General features: G+C 29.0%; 1 protein-coding gene across 3 annotated transcripts in view; it reads right to left on the bottom strand.

Annotated features, from left to right (window-relative positions):
- The window catches only part of LOC113377127 (microtubule-associated serine/threonine-protein kinase 3), a 31,862-nt gene extending 15,267 nt beyond the window's left edge, over positions 1-16,595 (bottom strand). For 2 of the 3 annotated variants that reach the window (XM_026617333.1, XM_026617334.1), the window contains exon 1: positions 16,308-16,595. In XM_026617333.1, the coding sequence (XP_026473118.1) occupies positions 16,308-16,539 (232 nt within the window). In that variant the 5' untranslated portion in view covers positions 16,540-16,595. Of the gene's footprint in view, positions 1-7,807; positions 7,898-16,307 lie in introns of those variants that run through there. The other variant, XM_026617335.1, reaches the window with a different exon arrangement.
- Positions 16,596-24,262: the final 7,667 nt, after the last annotated feature.

Genomic DNA, 24,262 nt, shown 5'->3' with positions numbered 1-24,262 from the left:
TACTATTTTACATTTAAAATAATTTCACGTAAATATTATTTATAAAAGAAATAACATGAACTTTGATATTGAAATGAATTTCATTCGTTATGAATTTAGAGTAGTACGACATAAGTGTCACGATTATGGATAAATTTACCTTGAGAGAAATAATAAAAAAAACTGTGCAATACCAATGAACTGTTTGAAAATTTGGCAGAATTAACCGAATGATTTTAAAACGCGTATTAGTCGGCCCTGATCGTAAAAAGCTTGCCCAATCCCGCGCAGTATGGTTTCTCATTCACGCAAGCTTATTTTTTGTCAGTTGTTTATTTGAATTGCAAAAATAGAACATACAATAACTACAGCGTATGCGAGAGACCTCGCCAAGAGACGCCGAGGTCTCGCACTCGCCTCCGAGACATCAAAATACGTCAGAATTTTAGGCTTTTTTTTTCATCCCATGTCGTCGCCCATACGCTTGTGAAGTCAATGTACACATATTGATACTTGACAATAAACTGCATTTTAAACAAAGAATGTATGAAATACATCGCCTAGAAAGAGCATCCGAAACGATGATGGTTAATTAATAATACCTTCACTTCAGCGACGTATTATATACAATTTCTGACTTAAAATGACTATTAAACGAAACGCATGATTGCACTTGCCAATTTTCCACCGCCAAACCAACCTTTTACCAAAACCGGTTTAGCATCGCCCATAATTACATTTCACGTTCTTCGATGCAAAAAATGCTGCACTAAACCACTCAAAATCCATATATTCATTTTGAACTGCAAAGACACCAGAACTTTCGCTATATCACAACGCAGATCTTAATATATTTTCGATGCATTCAAGCTTTTAATCACGACTTTATACAATTTAGCGTTTGTACTATATTACTATCAAAAATGTAATATACATATATACAAACATTGTTAATAATTAATAAACTAGTAAACAAGTAAAATTCTGGTAATATAAAACAACATAGTTAATGGCAAAAAATTCAACTGCCAAACAATTGAAAAAAGATTTAGATTAGCACAAATCTTATTTCGTAATTCTAACCAAAACGGTAAAAAATAATATACTTATTAGAAATGACTGACGGCAACTGATTTTTTTTAATATATTACGGTTCCTTTTATTATATTATTATAACACAATACGGAAAAATGACTTTTATATCATTAAGTATAGAAACATACGTATCTCAAATAAAGATCACAAACAACTGTATTTCTTGCTCAAGCTATTATATAACAGGGTCGACTGGACTTTCTGCGGAGCCCCCAGTGCAAAACAGCAGCGAGGAGCCTCTTCCGAAGGCTCAAATAGCATTTGTTACTCATTGTCGTAACAAATAATAATACGTACATTAAATACGATTTATGAATCGACTTATATTTTATATAATTCACGCAGTTTTTGACTTAAAAAAATCGAAAATACAGTTAATCAGAGGAAAAGATTATTACAGAAATAAAAATTAAATGTCAAAGTACCGTACGTTCGTTCACTTTTATAGCTATAAAATAAAAAATTTTGCTCTTATTTTGAAGAAGAAACAATTTTATTGAAGCAAATGTAGATTTGCTTCAATAAAATTGTTTCTTCTTCAAAATAAGAGCAAAATTTTTTATTTTATAGCTATAAAAGTGAACGAACGTACGGTACTTTGACATTTAATTTTTATTTCTGTAATAATCTTTTCCTCTGATTAACTGTATTTTCGATTTTTTTAAGTCAAAAACTGCGTGAATTATATAAAATATAAGTCGATTCATAAATCGTATTTAATGTAAGTATTATTATTTGTTATAGAAGTGAAAAAGTATATTATTGTACTATAAACATTTAATTGTTATTATGATTTATTGATCGATTTGAAGAATTTCTTATTTAGTAAATGTAACATAGTTGAATTATAGCACTCAAATTTACCAAGGGCTTCTAAAGTTTGTGTTAATTGTATTTCACTCCAGAACATTGCAAATAGAAAAAAAATGTTTTTTTCTATTTTGAAATATTTTGGAAATTTTGAACTTTTTTCAAAGCAATCGCTCTGCTTTAGCTGCATAGAGACGAAATATGCTCTAAGCAATCGCACTGCTTTAGCTGCATAGAGACGAAATATCGAAGCGCGTAAGCGCTGCGTCGCCATATGACGGACGATGTTACGGAACCCATAGAAATGTAAACAAAATTGATACACATTATTAAAATCTCCATGAAATATCTGATAACTTGATGTGCATATGTCTAATGATCATTTTTGTTCGCCAAACGGCATTTTTTTTTACTTTTTTTGCTAAATCTCCGAATCCGCTAGACCTGCCTTCCGAAAAATTTAACCAGTTCTTCGTTCTTTGTTTTGAATTACATGTTAAAATCGGACGCCTCGTTTTCTTAAAAACTTAGTTACCGTTTTTGGCACTTTTTGCTCCTTATTTTCGGAATGGCTAGACCTGCCCTTTGCCAAAAACTAATCAGCACGCCTCCTTATCAATTCGAATCAAATGCTTTTTAATTATTCAAAAGCGGTGGATCGGTGTTACCAAAATCGTCGATGAAAATTTGTGCCCGCATACCCACACACACACAAACGAACATACACCCATTTTTTCTAAGGTATGCCAAAATGTTCAGAAACCTTTAAAACGTAAAGAAATATAAAAAAACTAGCAACTTAGCAACTTTTAAAATTATGACAATATAATTTGGAAATTTTATTCCACACTTTGTTTTTAATTTTCATTATTACACTGTTCGTAGGCCTATAATATTTTAGGTTAGGATATTCATTAAAAACATAAACTCTATCTATCGCCGTACATAAATTATTCAAAATAGCCAAAAAATTACGAAGAGACAATCGAAAACTAATCTGCACGATTTCAACTTATATTTTTCGAACGGTTTTTAAATTTTCAAACTCGATTCTGGACATTTTTCGAAAACGTCTACAAAATGCTGCACTTCCAGCTAAGTCTAAAGAAAAGGATCGGCACACACAATCTTTTTCCAATTATGGTGTCAAATGGTTCAGAATGAATTCAAACAGAGAAAAGAAAGTTAGCAAATTCGATTAGCTGTCAAAAACGAACTTCTTCAACTACTGAGTCAAATAATAAAGTTAATCATTTCATCAGTACGTAATGAAGTCTGAAAAAATTATAGATAGATCCAGTAAATGAATAAAAAATATAAAAAAGCCCTAACGTGAAATACATTTTCAGATACTACACTACTGGTATTCAAAATTCTATTAAAATAACACATTTTTTCCATTTCATTTGATGAGTGCGTAACTCAATTTTCGAACCATGGCGAGCTTTTATTTCTTAGAAATATATTTTATTTCACATTTATATTATTATTAACTTCCCGTAGGGTAAGTTATAGTAATCGCAAAAAAATCGAAAATGAAAATGTTTATATATCTTTACGTTTCAGAGGTTTCTGAACATTTTGGCATACCTTAGAAAAAATGGATGTATGTGTGTGTGTGTGTGTGTGTATGTATGTATGTGTGTGTATGTATGTACGGATACAAATTTTCGTCGACGATTTCGGGAACACGGATCAACCGATTTGAATAATTCAAAAAACATTCGATTTGTACTGATAAGGAGACGTGCTGATTAGTTTTTGGCGAAGTTAGGTCTAGCCGTTCCGAAGATACGGGGCAAAAAGTGCCGAAAACGGTAACTCAGTTTTTAAGAGAACGGAGCGTCCGATTTGAATAATTCAAAAAACATTTTACTTGTATTGGCAAGATGAAGAGTTGATCAAATTTTCATGAAGGCAGGTCTAGCGGTTTCGGAGATCTAATGAAAAAAGTAAAAAAAAATGCCATTTGGCGGTTAAAAATGATGATTAGACATATGCACATCAAATTATCAGATATTGTATAGAAATTTTAACAATAAGTATAATTTTTTTTACATTTCTATGGGTTCCGTACCAATGTTTATGCGTTAGACGGCGGCGCGGCACTTGCGCTGTGACAATTCGTCTCTATGCAGTTCAAGCAGTACGATTGCTTTGAAAAAAAGTTCAGAATTTCCAAAATATGTCAAAATGAAGAAAACATTTTTCTTTTCAAAAAAATAGTTTGTTTTCAAAAAAAAAAATTTTTCTTTCAAAAAAATATTTTTTTTTTCAAATAAAAATTTTTTTTTCAAAAAAAAGTAATTTTTTGTCATATTCCTAGTTTCTCAAAAATCTAATTATTTCGAAGTAAATTTTTTTCAAAAATGTTAATCGTTTTTAAAAAAATAATAATTTTTGGTACGGGAAGTTCCAGCAATTTGCCTTAAGGCACGATGCCCTAATTGCCTTAAGACAGAATTCCACTTACAACTAGTTTTATGTTACATTGCATATAATACGACGATGACATCAGCAGCTAGCAATATTTTCTAAGAAAGTTATATTTCGATTACGTGAGTTTCTAAAAAAATTAGATCGAAGAAGTGAAGTGCAGCAAACATGTGAGGCATTTAATGTCATTTTTCTTCTTATATCGATAATAAAGCTGCATTATAGCCAATTATCGTTTATTGTGATATGTTCCAACAATAAGCAAAATTTGTAGATATATTTCAGGCGAAGGTTTTATTCGTTGAACTAATTGATAGCATTTTTTACAAAATGCGAAGTTTCTCGAAAAATGTTAATATTTATTATAATATGAAGAGAATGCGTGAAAAGACTTATTCAGTATTAATTCAAGAATTCAATTAGCAATTCTAATATTAAAATGCATCACGTGGCATTTTTCCAATTATATAATTCACAATTGCATGGAAGTACAATTTATAAAAGATGCCATAAACGACGGAGTAACCAATTATGTGCTCTAGTTAATTGATGTTCCAGCAAAAGAGTGACTTGACAATCAATCATAGTTCAAGTTAAACAAAAACTTAAGTGAACAACACTCAAAAGAAAGTGCACTGAGCGTTTCTTAAATTATTTATTCGAACAAAAGTATGCTTTTGTGATGTAATAATTCACGTGCATGTCTTACAAAACAGTTACCAATTTATTTTCATTAAAAACGTAATATTTGATGTTATGACGGATAAAAGAATAAAAACCAATACATCAAACTTTAAGGAAAAATTCCTCAATTAATTATAGGATATACACTTAAAATATAGTATAACATAATTATATAGCAAGATACTAAGCACCTTTCTATTTATCTATATCTTCCCAAAATCATATTTTCAATATATTTTTTTCATCTAAAACCACTGATTTAATAATAATAATATATAATAAAAATAATTTACAAATGAAGTCTTTAGTTTAAACAATTGAAATTTTTGGGGTTTGATAATCAAGAGCTATTTATGAACAAATATAATATGTTAAGTTTTTGCATTTTTATTTTAAGTGCGCTTAATTTCTGGTTTTTGTATTAAATGTATTGAAAAGTTTCTCTAAATACATGGTTTGGTGTACGATTATTTTTGGTTAAAACATCCACACTTTTGGCCTTTCTCGTGTTTTTATAGAGATTTGACTTTTCTTATCATAACTAATGCGTGTATATTCAAAAAAAAACTAACCTAAAAATTATTTTAGAAAAAAAAAACAACTATAAACGCTACTAAATAAATAAAATAATCTATGAGAAATTGATTAAATTCAATGTGAATCTCAGTATTGATACAAATATACACACCTTAAGTAAACTATATGCTTATATATTACTAAATACTATAATTAAGTAAACTTACTACTTAAACTAATATTTCAAATTAAAATAGAGTGAGATTTAAAAGATATAATACATAAGATTATTAAAATATTTTGACGATGAGATGAAATGCAAAAAAATAAAATAAAAATAAATAAACTATTTATATTCATATGCACATGAAAAACGTCTATTTCAATATAACAAACACTCCAATTATATTTATTTATTTAATTATTTATCTATTTATTAACTTCCCGTAAGGTAAGTTATAACTAATTATAACTAAGTTATAATTAGCTAAGTTATAGTTAATCGCAAAAAAATGAAAATGAAATTTTTCATACATCTTTACGTTTCAAAGCCGTCTGAAAATTTTGGCATACCATACAAAAAATGGATGTATGTGTGTGTGTATGTGCGAATTCAAATTTTCGTCGACGATTTTACGAACGTAAATCAACCCATTTGAATAATTAAAAAAAAATGATTCGTATTAATGGGTAGCCGTTTCGAAGATAGGCGGTTTAGCCCAAAAAGTGCCAAAAATAGTAATTCAGTCTTTAAAAGAACGAACCGTCCGATTTGAATGATTTAAAAACCGTTTTATTTGTGTTGACAAAACGAAGAACGGATTAAATTTTTGAGAAGGCAGGTCCAGCGGTTTCGGTTTTTCATCTCTTAAACAGCTACGAAGCACGATTGAATTGAAATAAAGTTCGAACTTTCAAAATTTCTTCAAAAATTTCATAATTCTCAAAAATCTTTTTTTTATTTTAAAACTTTTATAAAAAAAATTAATATTCAGTATGAAAAGTTCCAGCAATTTGCCTTAAGGCACGATGCCATGCATGCATATATATATATATATATATATATATATATATATATATGTAGAGACAAATTAATTTTATCATATTAAGTGTTTGCAAACAAAAAAAATGTATTTAATAACTGTCGAATTATTTGACGCTTTTACTCAAAATTTAGGCATTATGTCATATTTATCTAAAAATATTATCACATATGATGTAGTTAAAAAAATAAAAACTAAAAAATTAAACTTATGTTTTTTACCAGAAAAAAGAGAAGAACTTAAATCAAAATTAACAATAAGAATTAAACTCTTTCATATTATTTATTTGGCTATAAAAATAATTTCAACAAATATTATGAACAAATTTAAATCACAATTTCACAACACATGAATTTCATAAATTTGAAGAGCTCAAATAAGTATTTAATAAAAGTTTCATTAGCACATTCGTATCGCAAATTATGAGAGCAAACACGCGTTTATAAAATGTAATCAAAACGTTCAATAAACGTAAACTCCGTGATTGCCATAAACATGCCTTGATTTATTGCACAACTCGAATGAAAAATAAATAATAGCGCAATTCATAAAACGTCACTTAAAAACCATATTAGAAATCTAAATTCGGCTTTCTAATTGATGCTAATCAAGTTTATTTTAGGAACAACTGAGTGTAATTCCAAAAGTTTAACTGAATTATCGCCAAATATCGACTGTATTCAAACGCGTTCGCAAAAAATCAGCCAGACTATTGTCATCTTATACATAAATAGATATTTCAACCCAAATTCTGACAACACACCCCTTTTTGGCATGATAAAAATTATCATGAGATCGATACTTAAAAAAACTGTTAAACACAAATTTTTCAATTAGATAAAATAACATAAAACCATATTGGTATAAAATATATTTCTTATATAAATAAGAGTAATACTGAAAGGTGGCTCTCAAAGTAAATGATTACATGAACGAAGATATGTTTGATAATATACACGTGCACAAGAAAATCATATGCTGATGGTAAAGGGATAAATTTCAAGTAGAGGTAATTTATAAATGTACAGATTAAAACATAAATAAATATTAAAGATGCTTTCAAAATTTAGCTAAATTGTACTGCTAACATTTCATTTTATTAACCGATAATTTGTCCAATCATGTTCTATTTATAAGATAAATAATTCATTCAATTCTAAATATAAAATTTATCTGATTATAGTAAAAAGACCCTCAAATCTTACATACATTACAAATATTATTTTTAAAATATATATACTCACACATAATGTTCAATCACTATTCTACCAAATCCAAAAGCATGTCAAAGACTAAACTACACAAGACAACTAACTGTGCGACTCACAGTGAAGATATATTTGTAGCAAACTAATCGGATTATTATTTTAGAAATTCTATTGTGCCGATTGGTTTGTTATAAAATAACTAGGATGTTTCAGAAATACATGATTGTATTCCAGTCTTCCACAAAACTATTTCAATAACAAAATTTCAATGACTAACGAATACCATATCGAGGACTGATTATAAAATAACTAGGATGTTTATAATATACATATTGTGTTCCAGGCTTCTATAAAACTATTTTTATAACAAAATCACAATGACTAACGTATATGATATTGAGGAATGATCGAAATATACATGTAGTTTTCAATGTTTATGCATTTCATTATTAGTTTATTAGTATGTTTTAAATATTTGATAATTTATGCTTGAAAAATATTATTTCTAGCATAGTATAAAAATATATCTTCAAAAACAATATTAGTCAGCGTACGAGCAATGACTAATGACGGAAATTTTGAAATTCAATCAATAATTTAACTAGCCTAACATAGAAATACACACATTTCACCAACAAACAGATCGAATTCTTTCGTAGCTTTGTAAACAATTATAAAATGATTAATTTTCTTTCAAAACAATATAAAAGTAAACAACTTAGAAATAAACAATAATATTATTAATTTTGTTTGATATTGTATCTCAATGTTTTCTTAAAAATTTCAAGATTACAATATATATATATATATATATATATATATATATATATGCTTCCAAATTATTAAAAAACAATCCTCTAGAAGTTTTAGCTCTTAATATTGTCTTTTACATAGTGCGCAATTCAATCAAAGTTTTGTATAAAAATAGCATAGAAAATTTTTAAAAATGTTTTTTAGATATAACTTAGCGAACAAATGAATGAGTTTTATTCAAAATTCGACGCTCTACAAAACAAATTTTGAAAAACCCCTTGTGCAGAGTGTCGAATTTTCAATAAAAGATGACACGAATTGTCACTTTTCATTCATTTGTCGCTAAATTATACCTAAAAAAACATTTTTAAAATTTTCGAAGTTTTTTCCATGCTATTTCCATACGAAACTTGATTGAATTGCGTACTATCTAAAAGTTAATATTAAGAGTTAAAACTTTTAGATTTTTTTTATCAATTTCGAAGCATATAAATTTTCTGAAAGTTTTAGATCTTAATATTAACTTTAAGGAAGTTTGTTATAGAAATAACATGGGAAAAATTCAATATGTTTTTAGAATTTTTTAACTTAGCGACAAATGAATCAAAAGTAACAAGCTCTACAAAAAAGATTTCTCATAATTTTTAACTTCCCGTAGGGTAAGTTATAGTAATCGCAAAAAAATCGAAAATGAAAATTTTTATATATCTTTACGTTTCAGAGGTTTCTGAATATTTTGGCATACCTTAGAAAAAATGGATGTATGTGTGTGTGTGTGTGTGTGTGTGTGCGTGTGTGTATGTATGTGCGGATACAAATTTTCGTCGACGATTTCGGGAACACCGATCAACCGATTTGAATAATTCAAAAAACATTCGATTCGTATTGATAAGAAGACGTGCTGATTAGTTTTTGGCGAAGTCAGGTCTAGCCGTTCCGAAGATACGGGGCAAAAAGTGCCGAAAACGGTAACTCAGTTTTTAAGAGAACGGAGCGTCCGATTTTAATAATTCAAAAAACATTTTACTTGTATTGGCAAGGTGAAGAACCGATCAAATTTTCATAAAGGCAGGTCTAGCGGTTTCGGAGATCTAATGAAAAAAGTAAAAAAAAATGCCATTTGGCGGTCAAAAATGATCATTAGACATATGCACATCAAATTATCAGATATTTTATAGAGATTTTAACAATAAGTATAATTTTGGTTTACATTCCCATGGGTTCCGTACCAATGTTTACGCGTTAGACGTCGACGCGGCGCTTACGCGCTTTGATATTTCGTCTTTATGCAGTTAAAGCAGTACGATTGCTTTGAAAAAAAGTTTAGATCTTTCAAAATATGTCAAAATAAAGAAAAAAATTTAAAAAAAAAAAAAAAAAAAAAAAAAAAAAATTAAAAAAAATTTTTTTTAAAAAAAAAGTAATTTTTTGTCTAATTGTTTGTCAAAAATCTTATTTTTTCGAAGTAATTTTTTTTCAAAAATATTAATCGTTTTTAAAAAAATAATAATTTTTGGTACGGGAAGTTCCAGCAATTTGCCTTAAGGCACGATGCCTTAATTGCCTTAAGACAGAATTCCACTTACAGCTAGTTTGTTAAATCTATTGGCTTAAGAGTTATTCGAGTCAAAGTTTGATTATTATAAAATTAGTACTACTACTAACTTTCAAATTTCTTACAAATAGCAAACCTTTTTTGTAATCTTCATTTTGACACCACTCAGACATATATCATAATTTATTATAAATTTAATTATTTATTATCATATATAAATAGTATATTTATATGAATCTTATAATTATTAATATATTAAATATTATTATTATTTATTTTTTATTAATTAAGTAATATATTCATATAAAATTTTAGATTTAAATTTAAAATTGAAGTGATCTTGATGAATGTTCCAGTTATATACATCTTTAATATTTTCAATTTCAAAGCGTTTTCTAAACTATTGTCAATACTTTTTAAAATAATCAAAATTTTGAGAATAATATTGTATTTGATTATTTCGATTATAAATAAAAAAATCGCAACAAAACTTTGATATATTTTAGAAAATATTATTTACTTAATATGTAATTATACTTGATAATATTGATAAAAAAAGCCAATAAATTTAACAAAAAATTATAGGAAACCTTTTTTGTAGAGTGTCTAATTTTCAAATAAACTTGACACGAATTGTTACTTTTGATTCATTTGTCACTGAGGTAAAAATTTTGAAAAACAAATAGAAGTTTTTGCATGTTATTTCCATAAAAAACAGTTGCTCAAAAGCTTTCGAATTAATAAAAAAAACTGAAACTTTCAGTGAATTGTCTATCAATTTAGAAGCATTTGAGCCCGCGTGAGTAAAAAATTCGCCAAGACCCTTTGTACTTAATATGAAAATTTGTATAAAATATCGGATAATTTGATGTGCATATGTCTTGTGTTTGCAAGTGTGTGTATGTGTGTGAGTGAATGACATAAGCCAAATAGCTCATAGAATAGTCATGTATTCTGATTGCTATTGAAAATAAAAAAAAAAATATATATATATATATGTCTGATGATCGGTTTTGACAGCCAAATGGCACTTTTCATTTACATCTTTTATTGAATCTCCAAAATCGCTAACCCTCTTCAATTTGCCAATATAAATTAAAATGATTTTTGAATTATTCGAATTGAACGCTCCGTTTTCTCAAAAACTAAATTGCAATTTTTGACATTTTTCCCCGTATCTCTGAAATAGCCCCGTCAAAAACCAATCAGCACGTCATCCCATCAATAGGAATCGAATGTATTTGAGTCGTTCAAATCGGTTAATCCGTGTTCTCGAAATCATCGACAAAAATTTATGATAAAATGTCCAGAAACCTTTGCAATGTAAAGATAAGTAAAAATTCATTTTCGATTTTTTTGCGATTACCATACCTTACCTTATGAGAAGTTAATTATCAAACAAATATATTTAAGATTTTTACTAACATATAATCTAGAGTAATAAGATAAAAAATCAAAATCTGTTGCGCACCTTATCATTTTATCATTTTTGTGCGATTAATTAGTGCAGCATGAGAATTTGGAATCGTGATAATGTTTTCTTGTTATTGTAGATCATATATTCACGTGTGCGATACGAAATTTCTTTGAAAATGATTATCATGGATACACTCCAAACATATCACATTCATTTTTTTAATAAGGTGGCGTCCATTAATCACGTGATCGATTTTTTAAGGAATTTTGGACCCCCCTTCCCTCTTCGTGATACATGATGATATTCAAAATTACCCCCCTCTCCGACCAAACATTAAGTGTAACTTTAGTTATGAGAAAAAATGTAAAATTTTCATTTTTTTTTTAATGTTTGGATTTTTAAATAAAATTTCAAGTAAAAAATAAATACACGTGATATATTACTATACCCCTCTATTTCGGGATTTTTGTCAAATAAAATAAGTTTGCCTATATTAGGAGGCATCTATGAATCACGTGATTAATTTTTAAGGATTTTGGACCCCCTCCTCCCCCTTGTCATACGTGTTTAATATTTAAAATCAACCTCTTCTCTCACAATTTTCTTTGATAACTTTTGGATTTTTTTAAATTCAGGTAAAAAATAAATACATACGCGTGATATCTTACACACCCCTACCTCACGTGATGTTTTGTAGACCCCTCCATCTACCGAAGGTGATTAATGGAAGCCCTCTTACAATATAATTATACCTTCTGTATAACCATAGCAACAATAAGGCATTTTCACGATCAGAAAAATGGAATTTAATTTGTAAGCGTAAGTGGTGCAAGGTGCAAATACTTCCTTATACATGTAAATTATCGACTTAATAATTAAGAATTGAAATATATTTATATTTTAATTGATAAATATTTTTCACAATATAATAATTTGAAATTCTAACACGACCCATTAGGTCAAACTTTAATGAATTTTTATAATTACATCATTTTGCGTAATAATATTATAGGACGTTCGTTGAGACCAAGAATTGTATTATATACAATTTCATCTAAAAAAATCAATAAATAATTACGAAGAAACAACACGAACGATCTTTATCTCAAACTAATCAGGACGATTCCCAACCAATACCAGTTTTAATAATGTTTTAGGATGTTCATTAAGAATTGTATCATATACAATTTCATCAATTTCTTAAAAAAAAATCAACAAATAATTACGAAGAAACATCCCGAACGAACGATCTTTATTTAAAACTAATCAGAACGATTCTCAACCAATATAATATCAGTTTTGAATTTTCAACACAGTTCTAGGATTTTTGGGTAGAACGTAAACTAAAATTTTACAGTTTTCTGCTAATTTTAAAGAAAGGTCTCGGCCGATTAAGGCAAAAAGCTAAGGGGGCGTCCATTAATCACGTAAGGCTTTTAGGGGGAGGGGGGGGGTGTTGACATAAAATGACAAAGTATCAAGTAGGGGAGGGAGGGGTCAAGTAAGATATCACGTGTATTTATTTTTTACTTAAATTTTGAAAAAAATCCAAACATTTAAAAAAAAAATTCAAAAATTTTACGATTTCTTTGCAACAAAAAACACGCGTAATGTTTGTTGCGGGAGGGGGGTATATTTTTAAATATCATCACGTATCCCCAAAGGGAAGGGGGGTCCTAAAATCCTTAAAAAATCGATCACGTGATTAATGGACGCCCCTTAATCAATGCGAGCCCTTATCGAGTTTCATCCAATAACATAAACTTTTGAAATTGATGCAGTCATTTATGAGAAAACATTGGCGAATTGTATCATTTTGACTCACATACACACATAGTTTTTCCAATTTTGGTGATAAACTATTCAGAATGGCTTGAAACGTTGAAAAACCAAAATTTATAAATCGGATTTTCTGGCGAAAACATAAACTTCTTCTTTGGGCAGAAAATAAATGTTCATTCTATTTCCAAATTGGTGAATACTGTTTATGTTAGTCTTAAAAAATGTGCGATTAATTAATTAATTCAAAATTAATAATTATTAAAACTAAAAGTTCTGTCGACAACCTGAAGCACATCTAAAATGTTCTACATATATTTTTAACTTTCCATGGGGTAGGTTATAGTAATGGGCCAAAATCGAAAATGATTTTTTTTTGCATATCTTAACGTTTCAGAGGTTTCTGAACATTTTGGCATACCTCAGAAAAAAAGATGTGTGTGTGTATGTGTGGAGACAATATTTCGTCGACGATTTCGGGCGTACGGATTATCCGATTTGAATGGTTCAAAAACAATCGATTTCTATTGATGAGGAGACGTGCTGATTGGTTTTTGACGAAGACAGGTTCAGCGGCTTCGGAGATATGTAGCAAAAAGTGCTAAATATGTCAGATTTTAAGAGAACGAATCAACCGACTTGAATGATCCAAAAAACATTCGATTCGTAATGATGGGGAGAAGTAGTGATTAGATTTTGGCAAAGGCAGGTCAAGCCGTTTCGGAGATATAGAGGTAATTGTGCAAAAAATGGCAGATTTTGAGAGAAGTAAGTATCCGATTTGAATGATTTAAAAAACTTACTGCTTGTGTTGACGAAACGATTGCTTTTGAAAAAAAAATAAAAAATTTTTTTTTTTTAATTTTCAAATTTTTTTTTGTATATGGAAAAATTATTCGGATTTTAATTCTAATTCTAGCAAAAATTCTAAACATCACTTATATATTTCAAATAAATAATTTTAACTTTGCAATTCAGTTTATATAGTGCTTAGAAATATTAGACAATATTCTTTCATTTTAAATCCGAAGATCCGAAGTTTTGTTTATAATAATCTAATTGAAAACATTTAATATTCCTCGAATATTTCATTAAGGTACAGGAAGTTCATGCAATTTGCCCTAAGGTGCAATGCCATACACCACTAGTTATTAATGTATTTTAAAAAAACCTATAAATAAACTATTCATTAAGCATAAAATTAGTGATTTATTTGTTATGTATTTTCATTTAGAACATCTTACAAAAATATATAAAAGTCTGCATTTATTCAGATTGCACCATAAAAAATAAGTGTTCAGTTCGTAGAAAAAATAAGTGTATAATATGTTTGTAAACTAGATAAAATATGAGAAACTATATTGATTTTAATTCTAAATGAATGTGAGAGCATTCGTAGACAATTGTTAAACCAAAGATTAATTCACCAAAGCCTTACAAAACTACAAAATATGATAAGAACATCTTACAAAAATATATAAAAGTCTGCATTTATTCAGACTGCACCATAAAAAATAAGTGTTCAGTTCAAAAATTGTATAATATGTTTGTAAACTAGATAAAATATGAGAAACTATTTTGATATGAGAAACTATATTGATTTTAATTCTAAATGAATGTGAGAGCATTCGCAGACAATTGTTAAACCAAAGATTAATTCACCAAAGCCTTACAAAACTACAAAATATCATAAGAACATCTTACAAAAATATATAAAAGTCTGCATTTTTTCAGACTGCACTATAAAAAATAAGTGTTTAGTTCAAAAATCGTATAATATGTTTGTAAACTAGATAAAATATGAGAAACTATATTGATTTTAATTCTAAATGAATGTGAGAGCATTCGCAGACAATTGTTAAACCAAAGATTAATTCACCAAAGCCTTACAAAACTACAAAATATGATAAGAACATCTTACAAAAATATATAAAAGTCTGCATTTATTCAGACTGCACCATAAAAAATAAGTGTTCAGTTCAAAAATTGTATAATATGTTTGTAAACTAGATAAAATATGAGAAACTATATTGATTTTAATTCTAAATGAATGTGAGAGCATTCGCAGACAATTGTTAAACCAAAGATTAATTCACCAAAGCCTTACGAAACTACAAAATATGATAAGCAAATCTTCACATATTAAGTGAACATATTTAAGATCAATTCAATCTGTTTATTTATACTATCGTAAAAGGTAAACTTTTCTAATAAAATTTGTTTATATTACGACAAAAACAATTTTAAAATAATTCAACACACTATTAATGGCCATGAAGTTTTCTTCGCAAATTACAAATATATCAATAAAATCAATTAATTGGCTCTGATTTTCATGATTATAGACTATGTGATATACTAATAATGCGAATGCAAATGCAAGACTTTTGATAAATTGCTAATTATTAAAAAGATTAAACAGTTATTGCATTTAATAATTATTACCAGAGCAAAAGAGGTAGTCAAAATGCTACACGAGGAAATAACAACAAAGTTTGATAACAACAAAGCTGATTCAAAAACTTAGTTTCAAATATTATTCAAAATCCCCCAAATTCATATTATTAAGGGTTGTAAAACAATTATGTAATGCAATGCTATCGGATAAGTTTTGCTCATACTCAGTTCCTTCGTAAAATTATTATGGACTTCAAGGGCTATTTTATTTTAAATTTTTTGTTAACAAATAGAATTGAATTAATTTATTACAATAGTTTACCTTTGAAACTGTTTTTTTTATACAGATAACTTTTATTTAATTACTGTAATAATCATCCAATAGTCCTTTAAATAGTTTTACATTAAATTAAATATTATAAAAAAGTGCTAGTAACTAAAATGAAACAAATGTTAATAAAATGACAATGTTTATTAAAACAACATATAACCAGGAGCAATTAGTAATATAAGCATTTAATAATGTGTTAATTACATTTACAATACTCGTTAAACATACTCAAAATTTATTTAAAAAAAGTAAAATGTAACAACGTAAATAGTAGTGCAGCACACGATTTTCTATTTACACTTACCATTAGAAAGCTGTTTATCCGATTTTTGTAAAGAACTTTGTAGTCTCCTAGGCGAATATCCCGAATCGAGACTTTGTACATTTTTGGAGGTGTTTTTTAATGAATTTCTCAAAGGGGGTGATCCACCAATTTGGTCGTCGAATATTAAGCTCCGAACAGAATGCGAATTCGATCTACTCCAAACAGGTTTTCCTCCGGCCCTAGAGGATTCACTATTACCACTATCGTCCATATTAATTATTTAGAACTTATTTCCATTTAGGCTATCTCTTCCAAAATTGATCGATAACAAAAACTTGCATGGACAAAACATAACACATCACAAATCCATCATAAATATTACTTAACTACAAATATAGTAATGATTCTGTCCACAATGCTGGAGGTGCACACAGATATGTCATCACGCAAAAGCATGGACTAAATAACTTACATGGATTGCGCGTGCGATATTATTCAACATGTTGTCTTCTTGACATGTGACATTTTTTTTGTATTTAAAATTAAATTAATACTAGTCGTGTATGGCATTGTGCCTTAAGGTAAATTGCTGGAACTTACCGTACCTAAAATTACATTTTTTAAAAAGATTAACTATGTTTTAAACTTTGAAAAAAAAATAGATTTTTGAGAAATTTTAAATTTTTGAAAAAAATGACATTTGGAAAAAATTATTTTTTTTAGTTCGAAATATTTTGGAAATTTTAAACTGTTTTTTCAAAGCAATCACACTGCTTTAGCTGCAAAGAGACGCAATATCGAAGCGCGTAAGCGCCGCGTCGCCGTCAAACGAACAAACGATGTTACGAAACCCATAGAAATGTAAACAAAATTGATACTCATTATTAAAATTTCTATAAAATATCTGATAATTTGATGTGCATATGTCTAATGATCATTTTTGACCTCAAAATGGCTTATTTTTTCAACTTTTTTTTACTAGATCTCCGAACCCGCTAGACCTGCCTTCCCAAAAATTTAATCAATTTTTCACCTTGTCAATACAAGTAAAATGTTTTTTGAATTATTAAAATCGGATGCTCCGGTCTCTTAAAAACTGTCATTTTCATCACTTTTTGCGCTATATCTCCCAAACGACTTGAATTGTCTTTGCCAAAACCAAATCAACGTGTCTCCCTATCAGCAGAAATCGAATGTCTTTTTAATAAATCTGATCGGACATCCGTTTTCGCAAAAACCAAATTCCCATTATCTGCACTTTTTGCTTCGTATCTTCGAAACGGCTGAACCAGTTTTGCCAAAAACTAACCAGCACGTCTTCCTATCAATAGCAATCGAATGTTTTTTGAATAATTCAAATCGCCTGATAGTCCATAGTTATTATAGTAAGTTCACTTCGGAATTCGAGATACCCAGCTGTAAGTCTGTAAATACTTGTATATTGACATCTAAAAGTTGTCTCAAAACCTACATATGGTAGGGTGTACGCAACATAAGGAGATTCTTATTTAATTTAAGCTTAAATGACTGGACTATGATCCGTGCACCCGAAATCGTGGACAAAAAATTGTAAGCACACAGACACACACACATATATTTATCCACTGTTCCTAAGGTATGCCAAAATGTTCAGAAATCTTTGAAACGTTAAGATATACAAAAAAATTCAGCTTTAATTTTTAGACGATTTTCATAACTTACTCTACGGGAAGTTAAAAAGTTATCACCTTTTATAAATGCGTGAGTTAAAACTAATATTAAATATTTACTAATGAATATTTTTTACAATCCTAACGACAAAAATAATATGTCATGTATTATAAAATAATATGCAAATATCTGAATGTATTGTTTACAAACTTATTAAATATCCTCCTAATTTAGTAAGTCTACAACATTTGAGGCTTGCATGTTTACATTTAAATGATGCCATCTATTGTCACGTAGAGCTTAAGATACATAACATAGCAATTACTCGAACCTTGCGTAAAATCTGCATCATCGATAACAGATATATATTTGCAAGCTGTAATCCATAGATAAATAAGCACAAATAAGATAAATAAGATGTAATCCATCTGTAATCTATTACTCTAAGCGAATCTGATGTAGGTATATTGATTTTATATAAAATAATGTTGTATTATACACGTATATTTTATTATCATATTTTAAAATGAACAGCCAATTCATTGCTAAATAGAAGCCAATTCGTGACAAGTAAATCTTCATACAGCGTAGAAAACTCCGAAAATTTTAAAACATAGAATTAAAAATACGCTAAAATTGGTTATGGCATAAAATTTTGGTTGAAACGACCAGTTGAAAATGACTAAATGTGAAGATTTAAATGTAAAGACGAAGTGGTTACAGTAAATATATTAACTTTTTAATGTTCATTATTTCATAATATATATTTTTTTATATTACATATAAGATATATTTATCACTTGTGCATTTTTTATATCATACATAAACATACATAAATCACTAGAAGAACAATATAGACATCATAAACAAAAATAAAAACTAGTGGTGTACGGCATCGTGTCTTAAGGCGTTTTTCTGGAACGCCGAAGAATATTAAATGTTTTTAAATATATTATTATAATTACTGTAACTTTCAATATTACTTCAATCCGTGCGCCCGAAATCGGGAACGAAAAATTGTAAACACACATACAGTAGAACCTCGATTATCCGGACTAATTGTTGTCGATAGGCATCCGGATAATCGAAAATCCGGATAATCCAAATTATGAAGAATAATATTTTGTTTATCAAAAATAACAAATGCATACATAGATGTCAACAAAAATCGATGATTATTAGAAAATTAACACTTACATATTTTCTTAGATTACATTATACATATTATATTAACATGAGCTAAAATATTCAGGCGGTACGTAAAGTATCAATGAAGAAGAAAAGTTGCTTACAAATAATTTGTTGATCGTTTTTGTAAAAACCAACAATATAGAGCTTCTTCTAAGAGTTCATTTTTCGGTCTCTTCACAATTTTCCGATTTTCACTACCCTCTTTACTATCTAACTTGCAAGTGTACGACAAAATTGAAGCGGCATTCTTTTTAATATCGCTTATAGTGGATGTATCTACACTACACCATACGTATCAGCTAACTTACGGCCGGTTTCGCCTTTTTAATGATTCTATAATATTTATTTTATCTTTAAGGGATAACACCACTCTTTAAAAATGTTATATATGCACGTCAAAACAGAGAATGTATTAATGTATATATGCACATCAGAATATGCAAGTTCCGACGCGATTATGTCCGGATAATCGCGAATTGTATAACCGAGGTCCGGATAAGCGAGGTTCATTTGGTTTCACATCCATTTTTTCTAAGGAATGCCAAAATGTTCAGAAACCCTGAAACGTGAAGATAAGCAAATGATTTGAAGATTTCGATTTTTAGACGTTTACTATAACTTACTTTTCCGGTAAGAAACTATTAACCTCTCGAAGAAGTTAGTTTTCGCGAAAAAACCGATTTGCTAATTTTATTCTGAATCGATTGAGACCAAATTGAAAAAAAGTATGTGTGTGTATGTGAGCCGTTTTTAGACCTTTTGTCATCGTTTTCTCAAAAAACAGCTGGGCCCATTTTAAAAATTTAATTGTAAATATTTGAATATGTAACAATTTCGACGTAAATCGATAAGGACTCAGTTTTGCGCGACGATCGGCCAAGACGTTTTCTTGTAATTAGCAGGAAAGTGTAAAATTATTTGTTCACGTTTTAGTCTACAATCTTGAACCTATTTTAAAAATTCAAAAACAATTCTATAAACTATATTATTTGAGAATCGAATTAATAAGTTTTTGGTAAAGATGCGGCGGACCGTTTATTCGTGATCAATTATGAAAATTTTTGATTAAACTTTGCATGACGATAAATTTATGATCTAACACACTAAACTGTTATAGGCCTACGATAACCGGTTGAATTATAAAAAACACATCTAAGTTTGGACTTGCGCCCCTCGCTTAACCGTTTCTAATCAGTATCTATGCCTTTTCGTGTTTTGTAGGTAGCTGCTGATTACAGTTGATCTATTGAATTTATTTTATCGTTCTTAGGGTTAGGATTACTATGAACAAATAAATGTGCTTATAGCTTGAAATAAATATATTTAGTCCACTTGTCATTACATAAAAATAAAATATTTTTATATAAACAACAGGCATTACACATATCATTTGCCAACATCGTTCATTTTTCGGTAATCCAAGCAGTGAATTAATCAATTCTGAATTTCTCTTCGGGAATGTTATGAATCCTTCTGCTCTACATGGTCTTGTCCTGTCAACCATTTGAGGAAGGTCCCTTGCCGTCAGAGTATTCAACCAGTCGGACATCTCTTGGGCATACTGCAGAAATATTTATACTTAATACATTAGGCTTAAATCATTATTTGTATTGTAATAATACAAAAACAAACTCACACACATACTTATATTGGGGGTTTCCGTGGGGTAAGAGATAAGCAAAAGTTTTTGTCGGTTTTATGATTAATAAGTCTGACATCTAGGCATGCATAAAGTTATAGTAATCGTCCAAAAATTGAAAATGAAATTTTTTTGCCTATCTTTACGTTTGAATTTTGGCATACCTTAGGAAAAATGGATGTATGTGTGTATGTATGTATGTGAGGATAAAATTTTTCGTCGACATTTATGGAAGCATTGCTCAACCGATTTGATTTATTCAAAAATCATTGAATTCCTTAAGGTGCGTCCACACCTAACGAACGAACACGAACGAACATGTCGAACAAGAAAATACAAAGAAGAACGAACAGGAACACGAACGAACGCGAAAAATTCCAAACAAACGCCTCAAAGCAGTGAGGGCTTGAATCTTTTTGTTCGAGGATGTACCGTGAAACGTCAAATTTATTATTTAAAGTGGCGGGAAAGAGCAAAATTATTTAAAGTCATCAAATTTACAAAATTTGTCAATAACATCAATATCTTATTATAAACACAACAAAAACTAATGCAGGACAGCACATTTTTACATCAAAAAAGAAAAATGTTTGTCTACATTCGTGGTAGCGTCCACACTGCACATACGAGAACAAACATGAACGAACAATTCCCTTTGATGTACCGACAAGTTGCGGAACATTGCTCGCCATGTTTGTTTATGTTCGTTCGTGATCGTTGTGGCGTCCACACTATGCTTTTGCCGTTCGTTCTGGTACGTTCTTTTATGTTCGTTCGTGTTCGTTCGTTAGGTGTGGACGCACCTTTATAAGATCAATAGATAAGGAGACGTACTGATTGGTTTTTGGTAAAGTTGGTACAGCCGTTTCGGAGATACGAATCGAAGAGTGCAGAAAATAACAATTATGTTTGTGAGAAAATAGCATTCGATATGAATGATTAAAAAAACATTCCAATTGTATTGACGTAATGAAGAATTGATTCAATTTTGCGAAGACAAGTCCAAAATAAAAAAGTGAAAAAAAATTCCATGTTGCGGTGGATATCAGATATTTTTGACAGTCTGAATCAATGGACATGAATAGGTATCAACAACTATCAAGAAATTTCAAAATGTTCAAAATCGTTAAAAAAGTCTAATTTTTCATATCTGAGCTTTTAAAAATTTTATATTACGGTATGGGACGTTTCAGAAATTTTCCTTAAGGCACAATGCCATGCACTACTAATTTTTTTCTAATCTCGTTAAGACGGTTATGCTTAATACGATTTTTCTCGTAATATGCTATATTACGCAGGTCCCTGCACTTTGAAATATTTTATTCTATACTAGCTGACCCGGCAAATGTTGTTTTGCTAAATAAGGCATATTCTAACCCATTTCTAGAGAATCAAAAATATTAATACTTTAAGGATGTGTTGTTTGAATGCTGTATACAATTAGGTATTATAAAAACAATAAACCCCATTAGTTTGTCTATATTTTGTCAATATAATCAAACTGCAAGTTTTATATACTTTTTATAGAAAACACGTTATAATCCAATCCGAGTCTTTTTTGGTCTTTCGGCTTATTAATTACGTTTCAAGTTTTTCAGATTCTTTTTAGATTCTGGATTTTGTGTATAATTGTAAATAATACTACTGAGCTTATACAAAATTTTCAAATTTTTGCGAGGAGAGATAAAAAATGAATTAAGTATTTCTTCTTTGACCTGCTTTTTGAAAAGTTTCAAGTTACATTCGATGAATTAAAGTAAATTTAATAAAAAGTATATATGTAGAACAGGGCGAGACACAAAGGTCCAATTTGACTTTGAGCAAATATAAACTATATTGTGAAAACCCTAACAATTATATCACAACAAATAACACATATCAAACGAACAATTATCTGACTACGTTCAGCAAACTGACTTCTACTTCATCATTGTAGAAATGTGCTTTTTTATGTCGTTCAAAAATTTGTTATCTAGACCTTTTTATCCTATATGCAGGGTAACTTGTAACGGCAGGTGGCAAAAGGTTTAAAGCCTTATTATAATTTTAAAGGTATTTTACAAAATAATTACATTTTTAACTAATGCTAAAACTACCAACGGAAGAAAATACTTTTATTATGGATTTTCAAAGATTACCGTTTATCTCCCCCATTTCAAAGATCATCGTTTTCAAATCAAGGTTGTAGCTGGCTATACATCTTTTTTCCTCTACTTTCAAATATTGTTGTTAAACAATGCTTAACTTTACTGATTTTTGGCACATCGGTGGTGGACCTTTTTAATCCCGGACTTTAATATATTACTATCTATTCTGCGATAAATTCTGGGAAATTATAACTGGAAAAATGTTATTCGACAAAATGTCCATTTGATCGATACCAAATTTAGCTTCTGAATTTAAATAACATAAATAAAAAAATAATATAACCTAGAAAATGTTTTATAAATACCAATGAGTATATAATTATACAAATGAGATCTTTCAGAGCACCGTGTTTGAGAAAAATATGCCAAAAAGTGCATTTTCATATTAGCATTTCAAAAAAGTTGATATTTTGAGTCTCTAGTAACACTTGCTGCCCGTTTACTAACGTTTTTGAATATAAATAAAACTACAAACAAAACTACTTACTACAAATTTATCATAATTAAATAATATTCGCGTAAAACATCATGTTAAACGTAATTGAACATCATCTGTCAAAAGCGTTTGACATTTCACGAAATTGCCACCGTCAATTGTTTCATTTAAATTACGCTTCAACAAAAATTTTCAAATTAAAAATGTAAAGTTTCTACGCGGATTTGAAATAATTTCTCACCTTTTGGACTTTCTCTGGATTGGCATGAATTTTTCAAGACTAAGACTGGCCAAATCGATTCAGCCGTTTTCGAGTTTTATTCGGACATTTGAAAGAGAGCTCCATTTTTATATATAAGAATAAATACCGCATAAAATACTGTCTCGCTTAAAATGCGTGTTTGATTCGGCGTTCAAAAAATCTGTACCGCGTCTTAAAAAGTTTTTAATGTATATTTATAAAACTGGCTTCACAGTACGAAATAAAATTGCGGAGCCTGTATCAATTGAAATTGAAATTTAGCAACTAGTCACAAAAGAAGTTTGAAATTATTGTTAATTAAACCTCATTTCAATAAAATTCAAATTTATGCAGATTCATAATAGATCTCGATTTCGTAGATCCATAATAAAATGTTCCATCAAAATCCGACAAATTAACGCGAGTCCTTATCTATATCGATGGTATTTAAAGATTATAAATCCTTTAAGTCATCTTTGGGAAAATGTCGACGAAAGAATACATTTCGGCTCATATACATAAAAATACTTTTCCTAATTTTGGTCTCAAATAATTCGGAATGACTTGAAACGCCAAGAAAACATATAATAATACAGTTATCAAGATAGATTTTTTGGCGAAAAAAAACTTTTCCTTCGGGAAGATAATAATATTGGTAGTTAAATATATTTTGCAAATTTGATTATATAA

Source organism: Ctenocephalides felis, unplaced genomic scaffold (genome assembly GCF_003426905.1).
Source record: "Ctenocephalides felis isolate EL2017-DRISC unplaced genomic scaffold, ASM342690v1 CF-g0.4_SCAFFOLD_01886, whole genome shotgun sequence".
Classification (NCBI taxonomy): Eukaryota; Metazoa; Arthropoda; class Insecta; order Siphonaptera; family Pulicidae; genus Ctenocephalides; species Ctenocephalides felis.
This window is presented reverse-complemented; position numbering and strand designations above follow the sequence as displayed.